This window comes from Protomyctophum parallelum (genome assembly GCF_964188405.1).
Source record: "Protomyctophum parallelum genome assembly, chromosome: 13".
Classification (NCBI taxonomy): Eukaryota; Metazoa; Chordata; class Actinopteri; order Myctophiformes; family Myctophidae; genus Protomyctophum; species Protomyctophum parallelum.
In genome coordinates this window covers 43,526,699-43,544,492 of record NC_139708.1, presented here as the reverse complement: position 1 = coordinate 43,544,492, position 17,794 = coordinate 43,526,699, and the positions used below count along the sequence as shown (strand labels likewise).

Genomic DNA, 17,794 nt, shown 5'->3' with positions numbered 1-17,794 from the left:
AGCTAATGTTCACCTCACCTGTCCAAAGCAACTCATGTGTGCTACAGTATATGGGGGCATAATAGAAAACATATGCGAGTGCTATAATTAAGTGATATTGCATTCTTTTTCTTTTTTTACTGTGTGATGTGTTGTGTGGATGTCATCACTGGGAAAGATGACCGTGGGTTTTATAACGCTTTGTTTTCTGTGGGGTTTGAGGCAGAGGTTCTTATTAAAGCTATGGGTCGGGACCCAAACCTGCTTGGTTCTAACATACAGACTCTTACAAAGTTAACGTATGTGTCTTTAAAAGGAATCCAGGTCCTGTCCTGAGGCACAGAAACACACAAAAAAAAACAGAAACATCTCCATGGTCACAGTTGTTTTAGGCCTAGTACAGATCAGGGCCTTTTTTTTTTTTTTTTTGTGTGCTCACCACAGCGGCTTGAGAAAATGTTAACTTCGAATCGTATTTAAAAAAAAAAAGGTGTTAGCATCACAATCATTTGAACCATTTTATTATTCATACGTTGGCTATTCAAAAATAGCAAATATACAAGCTCACATTGCATCACATCGTGCCACTCTGCGAGCTTGTACATCTTTTTGAATAATTATATATCTTTTTTTACCACTGATTTCAAAGTATCAGAGTTGAGGTTTGGGTCCCTTGGCTTTTTAAGTCTCTGCCTGTAGTGCAGCGTACATTATGTCAACTCTGTCCACATGCTACGTGTAGTGATGTGAACATGGATGTTTACTGTTCTCTTATCAAAATGTGTACAAATGTTCAATAGGCTATATATATAAATCTATATACAGTATGTATACGACAAAATAAATGTAGATGTTAACTTTCATACGTTTTTTTTTTAATACGTTTGTGCGATTTTTTGGCAGCATGATTGTTGGGGCGGGGGGGGGGGGACAAAACATTTAGGTGTAAAATAAATTATTCACTTTACATTTTCTTACTCAATAAAACGATTTATGGGTAATTTGTTTGGCGTCGTCTTTTTTTAAAGTGTTGCATCGTTCTTTACTGAGACAACTGGCTCACACTTTAATGCACATGGACTATAAAAGTGCATTAGTTTAAATTGTACAATTTTAGAGATTTGAGGTTGTTACATTCATACACACTCCCACCTTCTGCACCTCATGTTTTACAGGGAGGAGGACGGGCGCGTCAGCCGCAGCCCAGTACTCCTGTCCATTCCTCAACCACACAGACCAGTAACCGTTGCCATGGGTCTAAGTATGATTGGTCGATCCCTTCCTGTTGATAGACTTTCGGGCCACTCCTAAATCCCAGTCAGTTTTATCTTTAACCTGAACCTCATAGTAAAACCTTCCTGGGGAGAAGCTTTGTTTTCCCAAGACATTCATTGACAGAATAAGTGAATCTCTCTTTGTTGTTTGGGAGATTCTTCTTTATGCCTCCGTCATGCACTTGTTTTCTATCATCAGACGAGATGAGTTCACAATGTGCTGTGTCAGGGTCCAGAGTTACATCCACTGCATATCGCTGCATCCTCCTCAGCTCAACATAACGCAGCTTCTCCAACTCTTGACTGAGTGCCTTCTCCAGCTGAGCCACAGCTGTTCTCAGATTCCCCACATGTGGAAACGGATGGACATGGACGTTCGTCCAGTCCTTGGCGGGTGGAGCGGTGTTGATGGATGGGAAGTTCTGGAGGAGGTGGAAGGTGGTCTTCAGTGTGTGAGAGCTGCGTCAGCTCAGAGATTCTCTTCTTTAACGCTGCGATTTCCTGTTGCAGCTCTTTAAATGAAGCCTTCGGCCTGTTTCTCTGTTGTTTTCTGCTTCTCTGCAAATTCACATCAGTGAGCTCAGCTCTGCTTCTCTCAATACAGCTGATCAGAACTGTGAAGACCTGCACACTGTCTGCATCTTTCCTGCTGAGCTCAACTGAGCGTTTGACCAACTGAATCTTCTCTTGTCTCTCAAGGACCATCTGCTGAACTTCAGCCTCTGTCTTTCTCAGTTCCGCCTTCTTTCCTTTGCATTCATCTGTCGGAGATAATCTGATGCAGCTTGTGGTCTGACTGTGCAGAAATGACAGACGCACGTGTGGTCAGTCTCACAGAACAGCTCCAGAGGTCTGTCATTTTTCTCCCACAGAAACTCTTCCAGGTTCTTCACAGGGTCAATCGTGTCGTTTTAACCCTACGAGCTTGAGGCTGCAGGTGAGTCTCACAGTAGGAGGTCAGACACACCAGGCAGGACTTTTTTTCTTTTTTTTGGCTTTCGCCTTTATTTATTTATTTTTATAGAGGGATAGGTATACAGTAGGCTGACAGGAAATGGGGGGGGGGGTGACACGCATTAAAGGCCGTCGGGATCGGGAGTCGAACCCGCGGCACACTGCCAGACATGGATTACCAGCCAAGGTGCCCAGACGGCTACGCCAGCCACCCGGGCCACCAGGCAGGACTTCAAAATAGTGGAAAACCTGTTCTGGCACAAAACACAATGTCCAAGGCCTACTGGGAGACAGTAGGTATAGGCCTACTGTCATTTGAATTAAAGAAAAGGTTATAAAGTGGCAAAAGTGCATTATGAAGCCAGGCTTGAATTGGCAGTGACAAATGTGACACACACGTCAAGCAGTGCGCTGAAACTACATATACTGAAAAACTTTTTTTGTTTTTGGCTTTTCTGCCTTTATTGATAGTTTCAAGTGAAGATTGACAGGAAAGAGAAAGGGAGAGACATGCAGCAAAGGTCGTCAACTCATGAACGGGACTCAAACGCGCGACACGCTGTCAGGCCAGAGCCTATATGTGGCATGCGCCCGGACCCTGTGTTTCAAGTGACAGATGTGTCACTTGAAACACATTTGACATGTCTTCATTACTTAGTGTGGTGCACATTACAAGACAAGACAAATAGGGCTATCAGTATTTCAGCCGTTACAATTCCAAACATGCAAACATGACCCACTTTAATTACTTACTGTAAATTAGTAGCTTAATGAGTAGTATTAAAATGTCATCGTCTTTTTTTTTTATGTCCAATGTATTTGTATTCAGCTCATATAGTTAACATATCTATAATTAAAGGCATTTGAAATTAAATAAAGATTTTACTTTTCAGGATTATAATAAAACAATTGCAAAAAATAATTCAGGATTATTGAGCAACGTTTCGGTCTTGCGACCTTCCTCAGGCTTAATTCAAGAATGGGCTGACAGTCACTAAATACATTTCAGGAAGTGTAAACAACCAATCAAAATGCATGTAATTTATCCAAACAGATAACAGCTGTGAAGAACCTTGTCACGTGACTTGAAGGTGCAGTGTTTCTGTGACCATTCCTCATATATATCATTGAAAATAACAGTTTGCAATAATACAGGGGAAAAATAATTATACATAAATGTCATGCCATACAACATACAAGGAAGACATACAGTAAAATAAGCAAATAAATGTCAAATGTAAGATCCTACTCTGTCCGGAAGAGTGGAAAAATTGCACCTAAAGTGCCTATAGTACCGGCTGGACAAGAAGTTCAGATCAACATTTTCAAGTGGCAGTGTGCGGATGTCCCTTCTTCCACATTGTATACTCTTTGTCATCATCGCACCTGCTCCAAATTGCCTGCCGGGTGTGCCGAAGTCTTCTCTCTATAAGAATTCAAATATTCGTAGATTGGCTATCTTTGCTACGACAGTACAATGTGGCCCTCTGGAGTGAGTGTGGAAATATAGTGGCCCTCTCAATGGTCAAAGTTGGCCAGCCCTGGTGTAGGCCTTAGAGATAGGATCCACATGGTCCATTCATTAGGAACATGATCCTTGCTCAATGCTCAGCCAGCATGCAGCCTCTGGACTGGCTCCAGTTATAGGCCTACAAAGGGTCACGCTATACGCCGTCCCACACCTTCACACCCTGCACACCAACCACTCCCACTGTGCATGCAATTACAAAACGTTACATCATTTGATTTAATTGAAAACAATATTCATCATGTGTATATGAATTGAAGACCACAGTATTTAGAGGAATAAGACTCCGATTAAGATAAATAATAATATAAAAAAATAAATGCACATTGCGTACATGCCTTTTAAGTTAAGCTGACATGTCTTGAGGTGGCCTTGTGGCTAGAGTGTCCGCCCTGAGACTGGGATGTCGGGGTTCGATCCCCGGCCGGGTCACACCAAAGACTAAAAATGGGACCCAGTGCCTCCCTGCTTGACACTCAGCATCAAGGGTTGGATTGGGGCCCGGGGGTGTCCCTGCGACATACTAGCGTCATGTCCAGGGGGTCTAACTTGTCATGTCCAGGGGGTCTAACTTGTAGGGCTCCTGCCCTACGGGCCTACTTACTGTCTTGAGTGACCAAATTAAATCTAAATGAAAATAAAATACAATATAATTAGTATAATTTATTGATTGATTGAAACCTTTGTTCTCGAAAAGAGCATTGAGGTTCAGCCTCATTTGCAATGCTGCCGAAATCACTACACAAAATCAACAATTATTGAATTAAGACATATAGGCTATACCATAATTTTATAGTAGGCTATATGGTATAGCCTATGTCTTAATTCAATAATTGTTGATTGACACTGCTTGTGTGTTTTATATCTGTATATGGCATTATTGGCATATACAGATATAAAACACACAAACAGTGAAATAAAACATTAAAAACAATGAATGGATGTGAATATGTTTAAAAAAAAAAAAGCAATTACATGCCATGGTGAGGTAGGGGCCAAGGGAAGGTTATTCAATGGTCCATATAGGATCATATTGGGGTATTAAGTTCTCCATGAAATGGGGGCATTGAAGCAGAAAGCAGATTTTCCCGACAGATTCTAACTATAGGCTATATATGTTCTGTTTGTTTTATACATATTTCCAGTATCTATAATGAGTGATCTGTCTGTACCATCTTCTCAGTTGCCCCATTTAGAAGAACAGTATATGCTTACAGTCACTATAGGCTACAGTGAACTGTATGTTATATAATGTTATCCTATACGAACGAAGCCCCACTAATGACATCTGAAATTGATGAATCGACGAAAGGAAAGCGCACACACGTACACGCAGTGGCGTGCACAGACATTTAGAGGGGCAGGTGCTCAAGTGAAAAAAAGGGGCACCTTGTGCAGCGCATTTTGGGGTGGGAACCCATTTTGGTGCATTTAATAGCTATTGAAAAATAGCAGATCTACAAGCTCATAGCGCGCCACCGAGTGGCGCGCTACGAGCTTGTAGGTCTGCTATTTATTTTTTAATCGAAGAACCACTGACATAGAAACATAGCTTTAGATTGTGGGGGGCCTAAATAATATAGTAGAAGCGTTTTTTAATCAAGATTTGATCAATGTCACCGTGCATGGTCCACACACTACAAATTAAGAAAAAAATATATATATTTTAGAGCACATTGCCAAAAGGGCAGGGGGTGCTCTAGCACCCCCTAGTGTCTATCTGTGCACGCCACTGTGTAGTAGCCTACATTCACACACACACACACACACACAGTCTTCTTTTTTTTTTCTTTTTTTTTTTTACATAATAGTGGTCCCTATCTTGTACCCGGCAACAAAGCTCTGCAAATATTATGGACCACATGTGACATTGCATGCTATAGTTTCCAACCGGCGCAGCTATAGTCGTCATTTTCATTTGCATTACCAAATGTTTTTACAGTCAGATGCACGCCCAAGGTATTTAAATGAGATGTGGTCTTAGTGCATTGCTATCTTAAGTACAGTGAGGAAAGTTATAACGCAATTGCGCTTTAGATATCAGCCTCGAGCTGGTCTTCACTCTTCAACACAGCGGTGCAGATAATTATGTCCGTAGTTTTTTTACAGCATACATGGGCATCAGGCGATCCCGACCCGGGGCGTGCCAAATTCCAACTAATCCCCCTCTCTCCCCGTGTAACTCTTGGCATTCACTGCTCCCGGGGGGCCCTCCCCTCCCTGCGTCACGGAGTGTTTAAATAGTGGGCGCTTGGAGATGCTCGTCGCCCGTGATCTTATCCCCGCCTCAAGCAGTTGACTCCCGCTGTCTTTACAAGTTCCTGTGAACTCCCGTTGAAAAGGTACAGTACAACTTGATGAAGGGTTAGGGTTATTATGACCAAAGAAATAAATCTGCTCAGGAGGCACTAATTGTAACTCTTTCACATCACCTTAAAGGACAACTTTAGTTTTTTTCAACCAAGGTTCATGTTTTAGGTTGTTATTAGAGAAACTAAAAGATGAGTGTTCTTTTTTTTCAATTTGCTGCTTTCTTTCGTTTTAGGGATTTTAGCTGTTTTTGACAGGGCGGCGGGGGCATTCGAGCATGGGGCTAAATATGTATTTTTTTACAACATTTTATAGCGATTTTTTGTATTTATTATTTACTATAGTCCTAATAAACACCTGGAATTTTAATCTGGCCACAAAACATCACGAGATCTACTGAATGTGTCAAACTGACATTGAGCCTATGACACACAGTGTGGCTTCCCCCCAGTACGCTACCTTCACATTCAGTAGATCCTGTGATTTATTTGTGGCCAGATGTAATTTCCTGGGGTTTATTAGGGCTATAGTAAATAATAAAAAAATAAATCTCCATAATATTTTGTAAAAAAATACATATTTAGCACCATGCTCGAATGCCCCCCCCCCCCCCCCTGTACAAAACAGCTAAAATCCCTAAAACGAAAGAAAGCAGCAAATGGAAAAAAAGATAACACTCATTTTTTGGTTTCTCTAATAACAACCTACAACAAGAACCTTGGTTGAAAAAAACTAAAGTTGTCCTTTAAGGACCCTCTCAAGAGTGTACACTCTCAGAGTTAAATTAACATTGATTTTACAATATAAATTGGGGGTCGCACAGACATTGAAATGCCATTAAATGGGGGGGGGGTCCTTGAAATTAAACGGGTTGAGAATCACTGCAAGAGCCGTGAACATCTTCTCTTATGGGTGTCGCTGGCGTATGTTTTCAAATGGGGGGTCCGCGGTGCTAATATGTGTCAATTTGGGGGTCCTTGACAAGACAACGTTTCATGGGAACGACTGCCTTAGAAGTTACACTCAATGCATTTCCTTATAGGGGGATTCATTGTAATATGTTGATCTTTCATTCCGTCTTTCTTCTCTCCCTCTCTCCCTTCCTTCCACCCGTAGCACCTGCAGAAATGGAGCAGACATTCATTGCAGTTAAGCCCGACGGTGTCCTGAGGGGCCTGTCTGGTGAGATCATCAGGCGCTTTGAGGCCAAAGGCTTCAAGCTGGTTGCTGCTAAATTCGTCAAGGTATAACTGGCATGTAAATGTGTCTGATTGTTGTTCTGTTTACCTTTGTCTCCAAGCCAGGAAGGCTATATATGGATTCACAAAGTTCTCACCTGATGATGATTTATACTCTCTAAATCAGGGGTGGGCAATTTTGATGACGGAGAGGGCCACTATATTTCCAGGGCCACATTGCATATATATTACTGTCGTAGGAAAACAAAATGCCGATCTACAAGCTCAAAACGCTCAAAAATATCTGCACTGCTGTGTTGAAGACCAGCTCGAGGCTGATCTAAAGCGCAATTGCATTATGATTTTTCTCACTGTATAGCAATGCACTAAACCACATCTCATTTAAATACCTTGGGCGTGCATCTGATTGTAAAAAAAGTAAAAACATTTGGTAATGCAAATGAAAATGACGACTGCGCCGGTTGGAAACTATAGCAATGTCACATGTGGTCCATAATATTTGCAGAGCTTTGTTGCCGGGTACAAGATAGGGACCACTATTATGTAAAAAAAATAACTGTGTGTGTGTGTGTGTGTGTGTGTGTGTGTGTGTGTGTGTTCAGCCCACTGAGGAGCACATGAAGAAGCACTACCTTGACCTGGCCGCCATGCCTTTCTACGCTGGACTCTGCACGTACATGTCCTCTGGACCCGTCCTGGCAATGGTAATGAACACATTGCACGAGCGCTCGCACACACACACACACACACACACACACACACACACACACACACACACACACACACACACACACACACACACACACACACACACACACACACACACACATAATGGCAGTGGCTCAGGAGGTGTGTAGACTAGAGTGGCCTCTAGGGAAGCGAGACGTTCCAGCTGGCTTAGGCTTCAGTGTCAGGTGTCCGTGGGCAAAGCCACTGAACCTAAACCGCTCCCTAAGCGCCGCTCAGTACTTAACCCGACCCCCATAGTAGTCATGATACTGACCATGATACTGACGCAGAAGGTGACGCATTATGGAGCAATTAAGGCTTGCATTGCAGTTACAAATGTGACATAATGTCAAGCAGTGCCCTGAAACTATTATAGTCTCGGCGCACTGCACATGCTGTCTCTCTGTCAAATACTGCTATCACTTCTTTCCTCATGTACTGGATATATGGCTCCTCCATATCTTGCAAGCATGATTGAACCCTACAAACCCTCCCGCGCACTCAGATCAGCCAACGCAGGGAAGCTGGAAGTACCCTCACTAAAAACGCCGGGACAACGCTCCACACGTCCCAAACTCTTCTCCCTTCTGGCCCCAAAACTGTGGAATGCACTTCCCGTTGCAGTCAGAACTGCAGCCTCACTCCCAATCTTCCGCCGTAGTCTGAAAACCCACCTGTACAGACTCCATCATGGCCCATAGCACTTACCCTAGCCTACACCCTCAGAAACACTTTTTAGACTTAGATAGCATTTTGAAACAGACTTATAGCATGTCAGGTAGACAGCACAATAATGTATATAGTCATAGCACTTCACAGTACATATGTATAGCATAGTATAGTAAATATGTATAGTTTATATGTATAGTGTCATTATGTAGATATGTCATTATGTAGATATACGCATGTTTCATGATAAATGCATTTTATATAATATATAAAAAAAAGAAAAGCATGGGAATACATCACATAGTATGTGATGTATTCCCATGCTTTTCTGTTCTTGTCTAATGTAAATCACTCTGGATTAAGTCACGTATGCCTAAATTGTAAATTGTACTGTATTCTCTCTCTCTCTCTCTCTCTCTCTCTCTCTCTCTCTCTCTCTCTCTCTCTCTCTCTCTAGGTGTGGGAGGGACAGAACATTGTGAAGATGGGCAGGTTGATGCTCGGTGAGACCGACCCATCTAAGTCTCAGCCCGGCAGCATCCGTGGAGACCTCTGCATCACCATGGCCAGGTGAGCACCCAGGAAAATCTAGACTGGGTTGTCGTGACATTACATACCAACCACAGTATACCGACGCTTTAAAATAAATTGACTAAAAACATACCTTCTTAACAAAGCGGTTTTATTGGTGCTTGTTTATTAGTGTCCAAGTCTTTTTTTTTTTCCTATGCCTTGAATTTAATTAGTTTAGAATTATGTTGTTGTCGTATTTATTTTTTACTTTGCTATTTTCATGCCATTGTTTTTAAAATGTGTATAGCACTTGTATGTTACAAATTAAATGTATTATTTATTTTTGATTATTATCTGGTAGTCAATGTCTGCATATGGAATGATAGATAGAAGATAGAAAAAAGAGAGGAAGGAGTGCATCTGTTTGGCCAGAGTAGAAATCTCCAACAAGGTGCTCTTTGGTACAACTGGGTGACAGAATAGATGGTAAAAAAAGACGAGACCAAGGCACTCTTGTATAGGAAAGCAAAAATCCTTTAATAAAGTGGCTACTGCATTTGCAAGAGTTAAAATGCACCTTGCTAATATAGATAGAAGATATTGGTAGATAAGTGTCTATAGGTAGGCGCGGCGGTGGCTCAGGGGTAGAGTGACCGGATGGAAACCGCAAGGTTCCCAGTTTGAACCCGGGCTCCCCCAGAGTTAGTGTCGAAGTGTCCTTGAGCAAGACTCTGAACCCCTAATTGCTCCCGATGTGCAGGTTGGTGCCTTGCATGGTTTCCCCCGCCATCGGGTGTATGACTGTGTGTGTGAATGTAATGCACAATCTATGTATTTGAATAAAGGTGCTATATACATTTACCATTTAGGTATATAAGGTTTTAATATTTCTTCTAATAACTGTCCTCGTCTCCTCTCAGGAACATCATCCACGGCAGTGACACCGTGGAGAACGCCAAGAACGAGGTCGGTCTGTGGTTCAAGCCCGAGGAGTTTGTCACCTACCAGCTCCCCGCACACGCCTTCATCTACGAGTAAATTAAAACTGAATCAAACAACACCTGCCATCTCAACTGGACCATTTTTTATACTCTACATCGCTCATGTCTTCCGATCCTCTCATGTTGTTCTCCTCTGTGCACAATCCAAACCACTTGACAATCACCAACATGCAGTACTTGTCAATAAAGTTCCTTCATTGAGAGAGTGCCATGATTGTCTCTGTGGCTTCCTGCTGGGGTTTGGGAAGGGCAAACAAATATGGAAATTATGGTTAAAAAAACCCTGACATAGGCCTACTATAGTATGCCGTTTTTCATGGTTTTAGAAATATTGTGCTTTCAAAGTAGAGAAATTTATAATGTAAAAAAAACAAACTCCATTCACACTTTTTTATAATTGTGGGCTCGCCTCAGCGAGCACACTATTGTTACCCTTGGATTTCAAACTTCGGTTTCCTAGTTTACTGTTTACTACGGTAGTTCCACACACAAAATTAAAAAAAAAAAAAAAAAAAAAAAAAGTGGAAAAAATGGAAAAAAGAATGAAAAAAAAAAAAAATTATAAACATAAAAAAATTAAAAACTTTAACTTTTTTTTTAAACTTAAAAAGAAAAAACTTTTAATAAAGAACTTAATATTATTATTTTTTTACATTTAAGAAAAATCTTAGACCATTATCAATAATCATTGTGTTTATGCTTTTAAAGATAGGCCTATATGCTATTTGAACTTTCTTTTTACATGTAAAAGTATGCTATTTCTGTTAAGCTCATGAATGCTTTTATATGTATACTCCATTGGATTGACTCTTTTTTTTCTTTTTCTTTTTTACCTTTTCTTAATTCATCAAGAATACATTGTAAAGCATTATTCATACATTACAAATCAATAGTAGACAGTAATACTTTAATTACTTTATTCTGCCACTTTTTGGGCATCGTACTACTTCCTTTATTCCGCTTTATGCAGTTATTTATGCTTATTCTTTTTACCAATTTTTATACATTCTTTTTTAAACTTTTCCTTCAGCTTTAATACATTTTCTACTGTACATTATATACATTGCGTCTTTTGGCGAGCCCACGCAGTTTCTGCAGGGAAATGCTTTCTAGTTTAACTTAAACGCCCAATGCATTCTCTATGGCAATAGCACAAACTTTGGCATGCTACTAGTCCTACATACTTACACCTAGCAACCCCATTCTAGCCTATCTAGGTTAATCTTACGGTGGACATGTTTGCCTGAAAAGGAATCTTTGAAATGTTTCATAGTTTTAGAAATATAGTGCTTGGCAGCGGTGGCCGAGTGGATTGCGGAGCGGGCTAGATATCGGAAGGTCGCCAGTTCGAATCAGCGGTCCGACACGTTAAAATTACCACCGTTGAAGTGCCCTTGGACAAGGCATTGAACCACTACCATGAAATGCTCCATGTGGGCCTGGCTGTAAACAAGTATCTGATGCTTAGTCCAGTTACCCTTGGTAAACTTGATTTACCAGAACGCATTTCTTCTTCTTCACCTAGCAACCCCATTCTAGCCTACTTAGGTTCATCTTATGGTGGACATGTTTGCCTGAAAAGGAATCTTTGAAATGTTTCATAGTTTTAGAAATATAGTGCTTTCAAATTTGAGACATTTAACATGGGGCTCAATGGCAGCTCTATAGGCACGTCAAAAGTCACTTTCACCTAGAAACTCCATTCACACTTTTTATTATTCAGCTTACTGTGGAGACACATGCTGGAACTTTTTTTTATTTTTATGTTTTGTAGTTTATGAGTTATTTAACTTAAACGCCCAATGCATTCTCTATGGCAATAGCACAACATTTGGCATGCTACTAGTCCTACATACTTACACCTAGCAACCCCATTCTAGCCTACTTAGGTTCATCTTACGGTGGACATGTTTGCCTGAAAAGGAATCTTTGAAATGTTTCATAGTTTTAGAAATATAGTGCTTTCAAATTTGAGACATTTAACATGGGGCTCAATGGCAGCTCTATAGACACGTCAAAAGTCACTTTCACCTAGAAACTCCATTCACACTTTTTATTATTCAGCTTACTGTGGAGACACATGCTGGAACTTTTTTTTATTTTTATCTTTTGTAGTTTATGAGTTATTTAACTTAAACGCCCAATGCATTCTCTATGGCAATAGCACAACATTTGGCATGCTAATAGTCCTACATACTTACACCTAGCAACCCCATTCTAGGCATGGTCAAAAATTAAAAAAACGAGGTTAAAAAAATAATTCAAAAATTCAAAAAACGATGGGCTATAACCCATGTTTTGTTTTTTTTATTTTTTTTTCAAATCCTCAAAAATGATGAAAAACGGCGTGCTATAGTATGCCGTACGGTATGGGCTATTAGACGAGCGTCTAAAAAGGGGATAAAAAACGTCTAAAAATAGACGTCTAAAACATGTCTAAAAATAGACGTGTTTTAGACGTCTATTTTTAGACGTTTCTTAGATGTCTATTTTTAGACGTTTTTTATCCCATTTTTAGACGCACGTCTAATATTCCAAATGGCTGGTTAAATATAAGTTCCCGATTATACCTTACATGCCAGTGTGGCGCAAAAGATAAATCTGAGGTTCGTAATCCAAAGGTTACTGGTTCAAAACTCCATCAAAACTAATACTCAACCAATGCTGCAGTAATTTGAACTTTTCAAGGCTTGAATAAAAAATAAAAACTCAAAAGCACCAGGAGACATGTGCTGAATGCCCAAAGGTGTGTTGGTGTAATGGTGTGGAGCGCTTGACCCGTTGCCTCTGCTACAGGCAGTTGGCAGGTTCAAGTCCCATGTCATGACATCAAGGTGCTGGAGGACCATCGGGAGACGGTGCTCTCTCCCCCTGTTTCCTGAAAAGTAACAGTCAGGGGTTATGTTTGAAAGAACCCTGTCCACCTAACATTTTACAGATAAGAATTAGGTCAAACGTTTACAAATAAAATTGCAATGCATTTTGGCCCATCTGACAGAATAGTCTGTGTATTTGCATACTGGGCCCCGATTATAATCGTCGACAATGGCAATGTCATTTTTCTTGACTTTTGACAATGAAAAAACTACACTATAGTATATTTGTTTAATAATCGTCGCAAAAACCATGAACTATAGTTCATGATTTTCGCAACGATTTCAAAAACCAATATGAAAATGATGAAAAAACGACATAATATAGTTCATGGTTTTGGCCCATCATCTGACAGAATAGGCTGTGTATTTGCATACTGGGCCCTGATTGGTGGCCCAAAACTTGGTTGGAAAGTCCCTCTTTTATGTCTGGCTTCCAGGCCAGTTGGAAAAGGGCACACTGAGAGGTGGTAAGAGTATGTTAAATTGGACATTTTCATGGTAAAAGGTTAGCTGGACAGGGTTCTTTCAGACATAAGCCCCAACCGTTACATCTCAGGAAACAGGGGGAGAGAGCACCGTCTCCCGATGGTCCTCCAGCACCTTGATGTCATGACATGGGACTTGAACCTGCCAACTGCCTGTAGCAGAGGCAACGGGCCAAGCGCTCCACACCATTACGCCAACGCACCTTTGGGCATTCAGCACATGTCTCCTGGTGCTTTTGAGTTTTTATTTTTTATTCAAGCCTTGAAAAGTTCAAATTACTGCAGCATTGAGCTGTAGGATGAACAGGACTTGAACATGGAATGTCTGTACTGAAAGCCTGATGATTAGACCACTGCACCATCAGTCAGACACTCTCAGGCAAAGTCTCCTGGTAATTTTGAAGTGATCTTTTGTTTGTTAGCCTTCAGTTAGTAAAGTTTAAATAACACAGAATCATATTAATCAGATGTTTCTTAGCGCTGTTGAGGTCTTCTTTTATATGATAGTGTAACAGCCGGGAATCGAACCCTGGTCTCCCACGTGGAAAGCCAACATCTTAACCACTGCGACAATTAGAGTTTTGAGGTCATCAGGCTGAGGCTGAGGCTGAGGCTGTGAGCCACTGCTATACAATAAAAAAAATCAAAAAACGATGGGCTATAACCCATGTTTTGTTTTCATTTTTTTCGAATCCTCAAAAATGATGAAAAACGGCGTGCTATAGTATGCCGTACGGTATGAGCTATAGCCCATGGTAAAAAATGATGAAAAACGAGGATAACTTTTTTTTCAAAAATTAAAAAAACGATGGGCTATAACCCATGTTTTTTTTTTTCTTCATTTTTTTCAAATCCTCAAAAATTATGAAAAACGGCGTGCTATAGTATGCCGTACGGTATGGGCTATAGCCCATGGTCAAAAATTATGAAAAACGAGGATAACTTTTTTTTCAAAAATTAAAAAAACGATGGGCTATAACCCATGTTTTTTTTTCTTCATTTTTTTCAAATCCTCAAAAATTATGAAAAACGGCGTGCTATAGTATGCCGTACGGTATGGGCATGGTCAAAAATTAAAAAAACGAGGTTAAAAAAATAATTCAAAAATTCAAAAAACGATGGGCTATAACCCATGTTTTGTTTTTTTCATTTTTTTTTCAAATCCTCAAAAATGATGAAAAACGGCGTGCTATAGTATGCCGTACGGTATGGGCTATTAGACGAGCGTCTAAAAAGGGGATAAAAAACGTCTAAAAATAGACGTCTAAAACACGTCTAAAAATAGACGTGTTTTAGACGTCTATTTTTAGACGTTTCTTAGATGTCTATTTTTAGACGTTTTTTATCCCATTTTTAGACGCACGTCTAATATTCCAAATGGCTGGTTAAATATAAGTTCCCGATTATACCTTACATGCCAGTGTGGCGCAAAAGATAAATCTGAGGTTCGTAATCCAAAGGTTACTGGTTCAAAACTCCATCAAAACTAATACTCAACCAATGCTGCAGTAATTTGAACTTTTCAAGGCTTGAATAAAAAATAAAAACTCAAAAGCACCAGGAGACATGTGCTGAATGCCCAAAGGTGCGTTGGCGTAATGGTGTGGAGCGCTTGACCCGTTGCCTCTGCTACAGGCAGTTGGCAGGTTCAAGTCCCATGTCATGACATCAAGGTGCTGGAGGACCATTGGGAGACGGTGCTCTCTCCCCCTGTTTCCTGAAAAGTAACAGTCAGGGGTTATGTTTGAAAGAACCCTGTCCACCTAACATTTTACAGATAAGAATTAGGTCAAACGTTTACAAATAAAATTGCAATGCATTTTGGCCCATCTGACAGAATAGTCTGTGTATTTGCATACTGGGCCCCGATTATAATCGTCGACAATGGCAATGTCATTTTTCTTGACTTTTGACAATGAAAAAACTACACTATAGTATATTTGTTTAATAATCGTCGCAAAAACCATGAACTATAGTTCATGATTTTCGCAACGATTTCAAAAACCAATATGAAAATGATGAAAAAACGACATAATATAGTTCATGGTTTTGGCCCATCATCTGACAGAATAGGCTGTGTATTTGCATACTGGGCCCTGATTGGTGGCCCAAAACTTGGTTGGAAAGTCCCTCTTTTATGTCTGGCTTCCAGGCCAGTTGGAAAAGGGCACACTGAGAGGTGGTAAGAGTATGTTAAATTGGACATTTTCATGGTAAAAGGTTAGCTGGACATCGTTCTTTCAGACATAAGCCCCAACCGTTACATCTCAGGAAACAGGGGGAGAGAGCACCGTCTCCCGATGGTCCTCCAGCACCTTGATGTCATGACATGGGACTTGAACCTGCCAACTGCCTGTAGCAGAGGCAACGGGCCAAGCGCTCCACACCATTACGCCAACGCACCTTTGGGCATTCAGCACATGTCTCCTGGTGCTTTTGAGTTTTTATTTTTTATTCAAGCCTTGAAAAGTTCAAATTACTGCAGCATTGAGCTGTAGGATGAACAGGACTTGAACATGGAATGTCTGTACTGAAAGCCTGATGATTAGACCACTGCACCATCAGTCAGACACTCTCAGGCAAAGTCTCCTGGTAATTTTGAAGTGATCTTTTGTTTGTTAGCCTTCAGTTAGTAAAGTTTAAATAACACAGAATCATATTAATCAGATGTTTCTTAGCGCTGTTGAGGTCTTCTTTTATATGATAGTGTAACAGCCGGGAATCGAACCCTGGTCTCCCACGTGGAAAGCCAACATCTTAACCACTGCGACAATTAGAGTTTTGAGGTCATCAGGCTGAGGCTGAGGCTGAGGCTGTGAGCCACTGCTATACAATTAAAAAAATCAAAAAACGATGGGCTATAACCCATGTTTTGTTTTCATTTTTTTCGAATCCTCAAAAATGATGAAAAACGGCGTGCTATAGTATGCCGTACGGTATGAGCTATAGCCCATGGTAAAAAATGATGAAAAACGAGGATAACTTTTTTTTCAAAAATTAAAAAAACGATGGGCTATAACCCATGTTTTTTTTTTCTTAATTTTTTTCAAATCCTCAAAAATTATGAAAAACGGCGTGCTATAGTATGCCGTACGGTATGGGCTATAGCCCATGGTCAAAAATTATGAAAAACGAGGATAACTTTTTTTTCAAAAATTAAAAAAACGATGGGCTATAACCCATGTTTTTTTTTCTTCATTTTTTTCAAATCCTCAAAAATTATGAAAAACTGCGTGCTATAGTATGCCGTACGGTATGGGCATGGTCAAAAATTAAAAAAACGAGGTTAAAAAAATAATTCAAAAATTCAAAAAACGATGGGCTATAACCCATGTTTTGTTTTTTTCATTTTTTTTTCCAAATCCTCAAAAATGATGAAAAACGGCGTGCTATAGTATGCCGTACGGTATGGGCTATTAGACGAGCGTCTAAAAAGGGGATAAAAAACGTCTAAAAATAGACGTCTAAAACACGTCTAAAAATAGACGTGTTTTAGACGTCTATTTTTAGACGTTTCTTAGATGTCTATTTTTAGACGTTTTTTATCCCATTTTTAGACGCACGTCTAATATTCCAAATGGCTGGTTAAATATAAGTTCCCGATTATACCTTACATGCCAGTGTGGCGCAAAAGATAAATCTGAGGTTCGTAATCCAAAGGTTACTGGTTCAAAACTCCATCAAAACTAATACTCAACCAATGCTGCAGTAATTTGAACTTTTCAAGGCTTGAATAAAAAATAAAAACTCAAAAGCACCAGGAGACATGTGCTGAATGCCCAAAGGTGCGTTGGCGTAATGGTGTGGAGCGCTTGACCCGTTGCCTCTGCTACAGGCAGTTGGCAGGTTCAAGTCCCATGTCATGACATCAAGGTGCTGGAGGACCATCGGGAGACGGTGCTCTCTCCCCCTGTTTCCTGAAAAGTAACAGTCAGGGGTTATGTTTGAAAGAACCCTGTCCACCTAACATTTTACAGATAAGAATTAGGTCAAACGTTTACAAATAAAATTGCAATGCATTTTGGCCCATCTGACAGAATAGTCTGTGTATTTGCATACTGGGCCCCGATTATAATCGTCGACAATGGCAATGTCATTTTTCTTGACTTTTGACAATGAAAAAACTACACTATAGTATATTTGTTTAATAATCGTCGCAAAAACCATGAACTATAGTTCATGATTTTCGCAACGATTTCAAAAACCAATATGAAAATGATGAAAAAACGACATAATATAGTTCATGGTTTTGGCCCATCATCTGACAGAATAGGCTG

General features: G+C 40.2%; 1 protein-coding gene across 1 annotated transcript; it reads left to right on the top strand.

Moving 5' to 3' along the window:
* The first annotated feature begins 5,939 nt into the window (after positions 1 to 5,939).
* On the top strand, positions 5,940 to 10,367 carry LOC310869004 (nucleoside diphosphate kinase B-like). The gene is made up of 5 exons (XM_083779562.1): positions 5,940 to 6,077; positions 7,162 to 7,289; positions 7,847 to 7,948; positions 9,100 to 9,212; positions 10,076 to 10,367. The coding sequence occupies exons 2-5, from the start codon at positions 7,173 to 7,175 to the stop codon at positions 10,191 to 10,193; spliced, it is 450 nt and encodes a 149-aa protein (XP_083635688.1). The 5' UTR covers positions 5,940 to 6,077; positions 7,162 to 7,172; the 3' UTR covers positions 10,194 to 10,367.
* Positions 10,368 to 17,794: the final 7,427 nt, after the last annotated feature.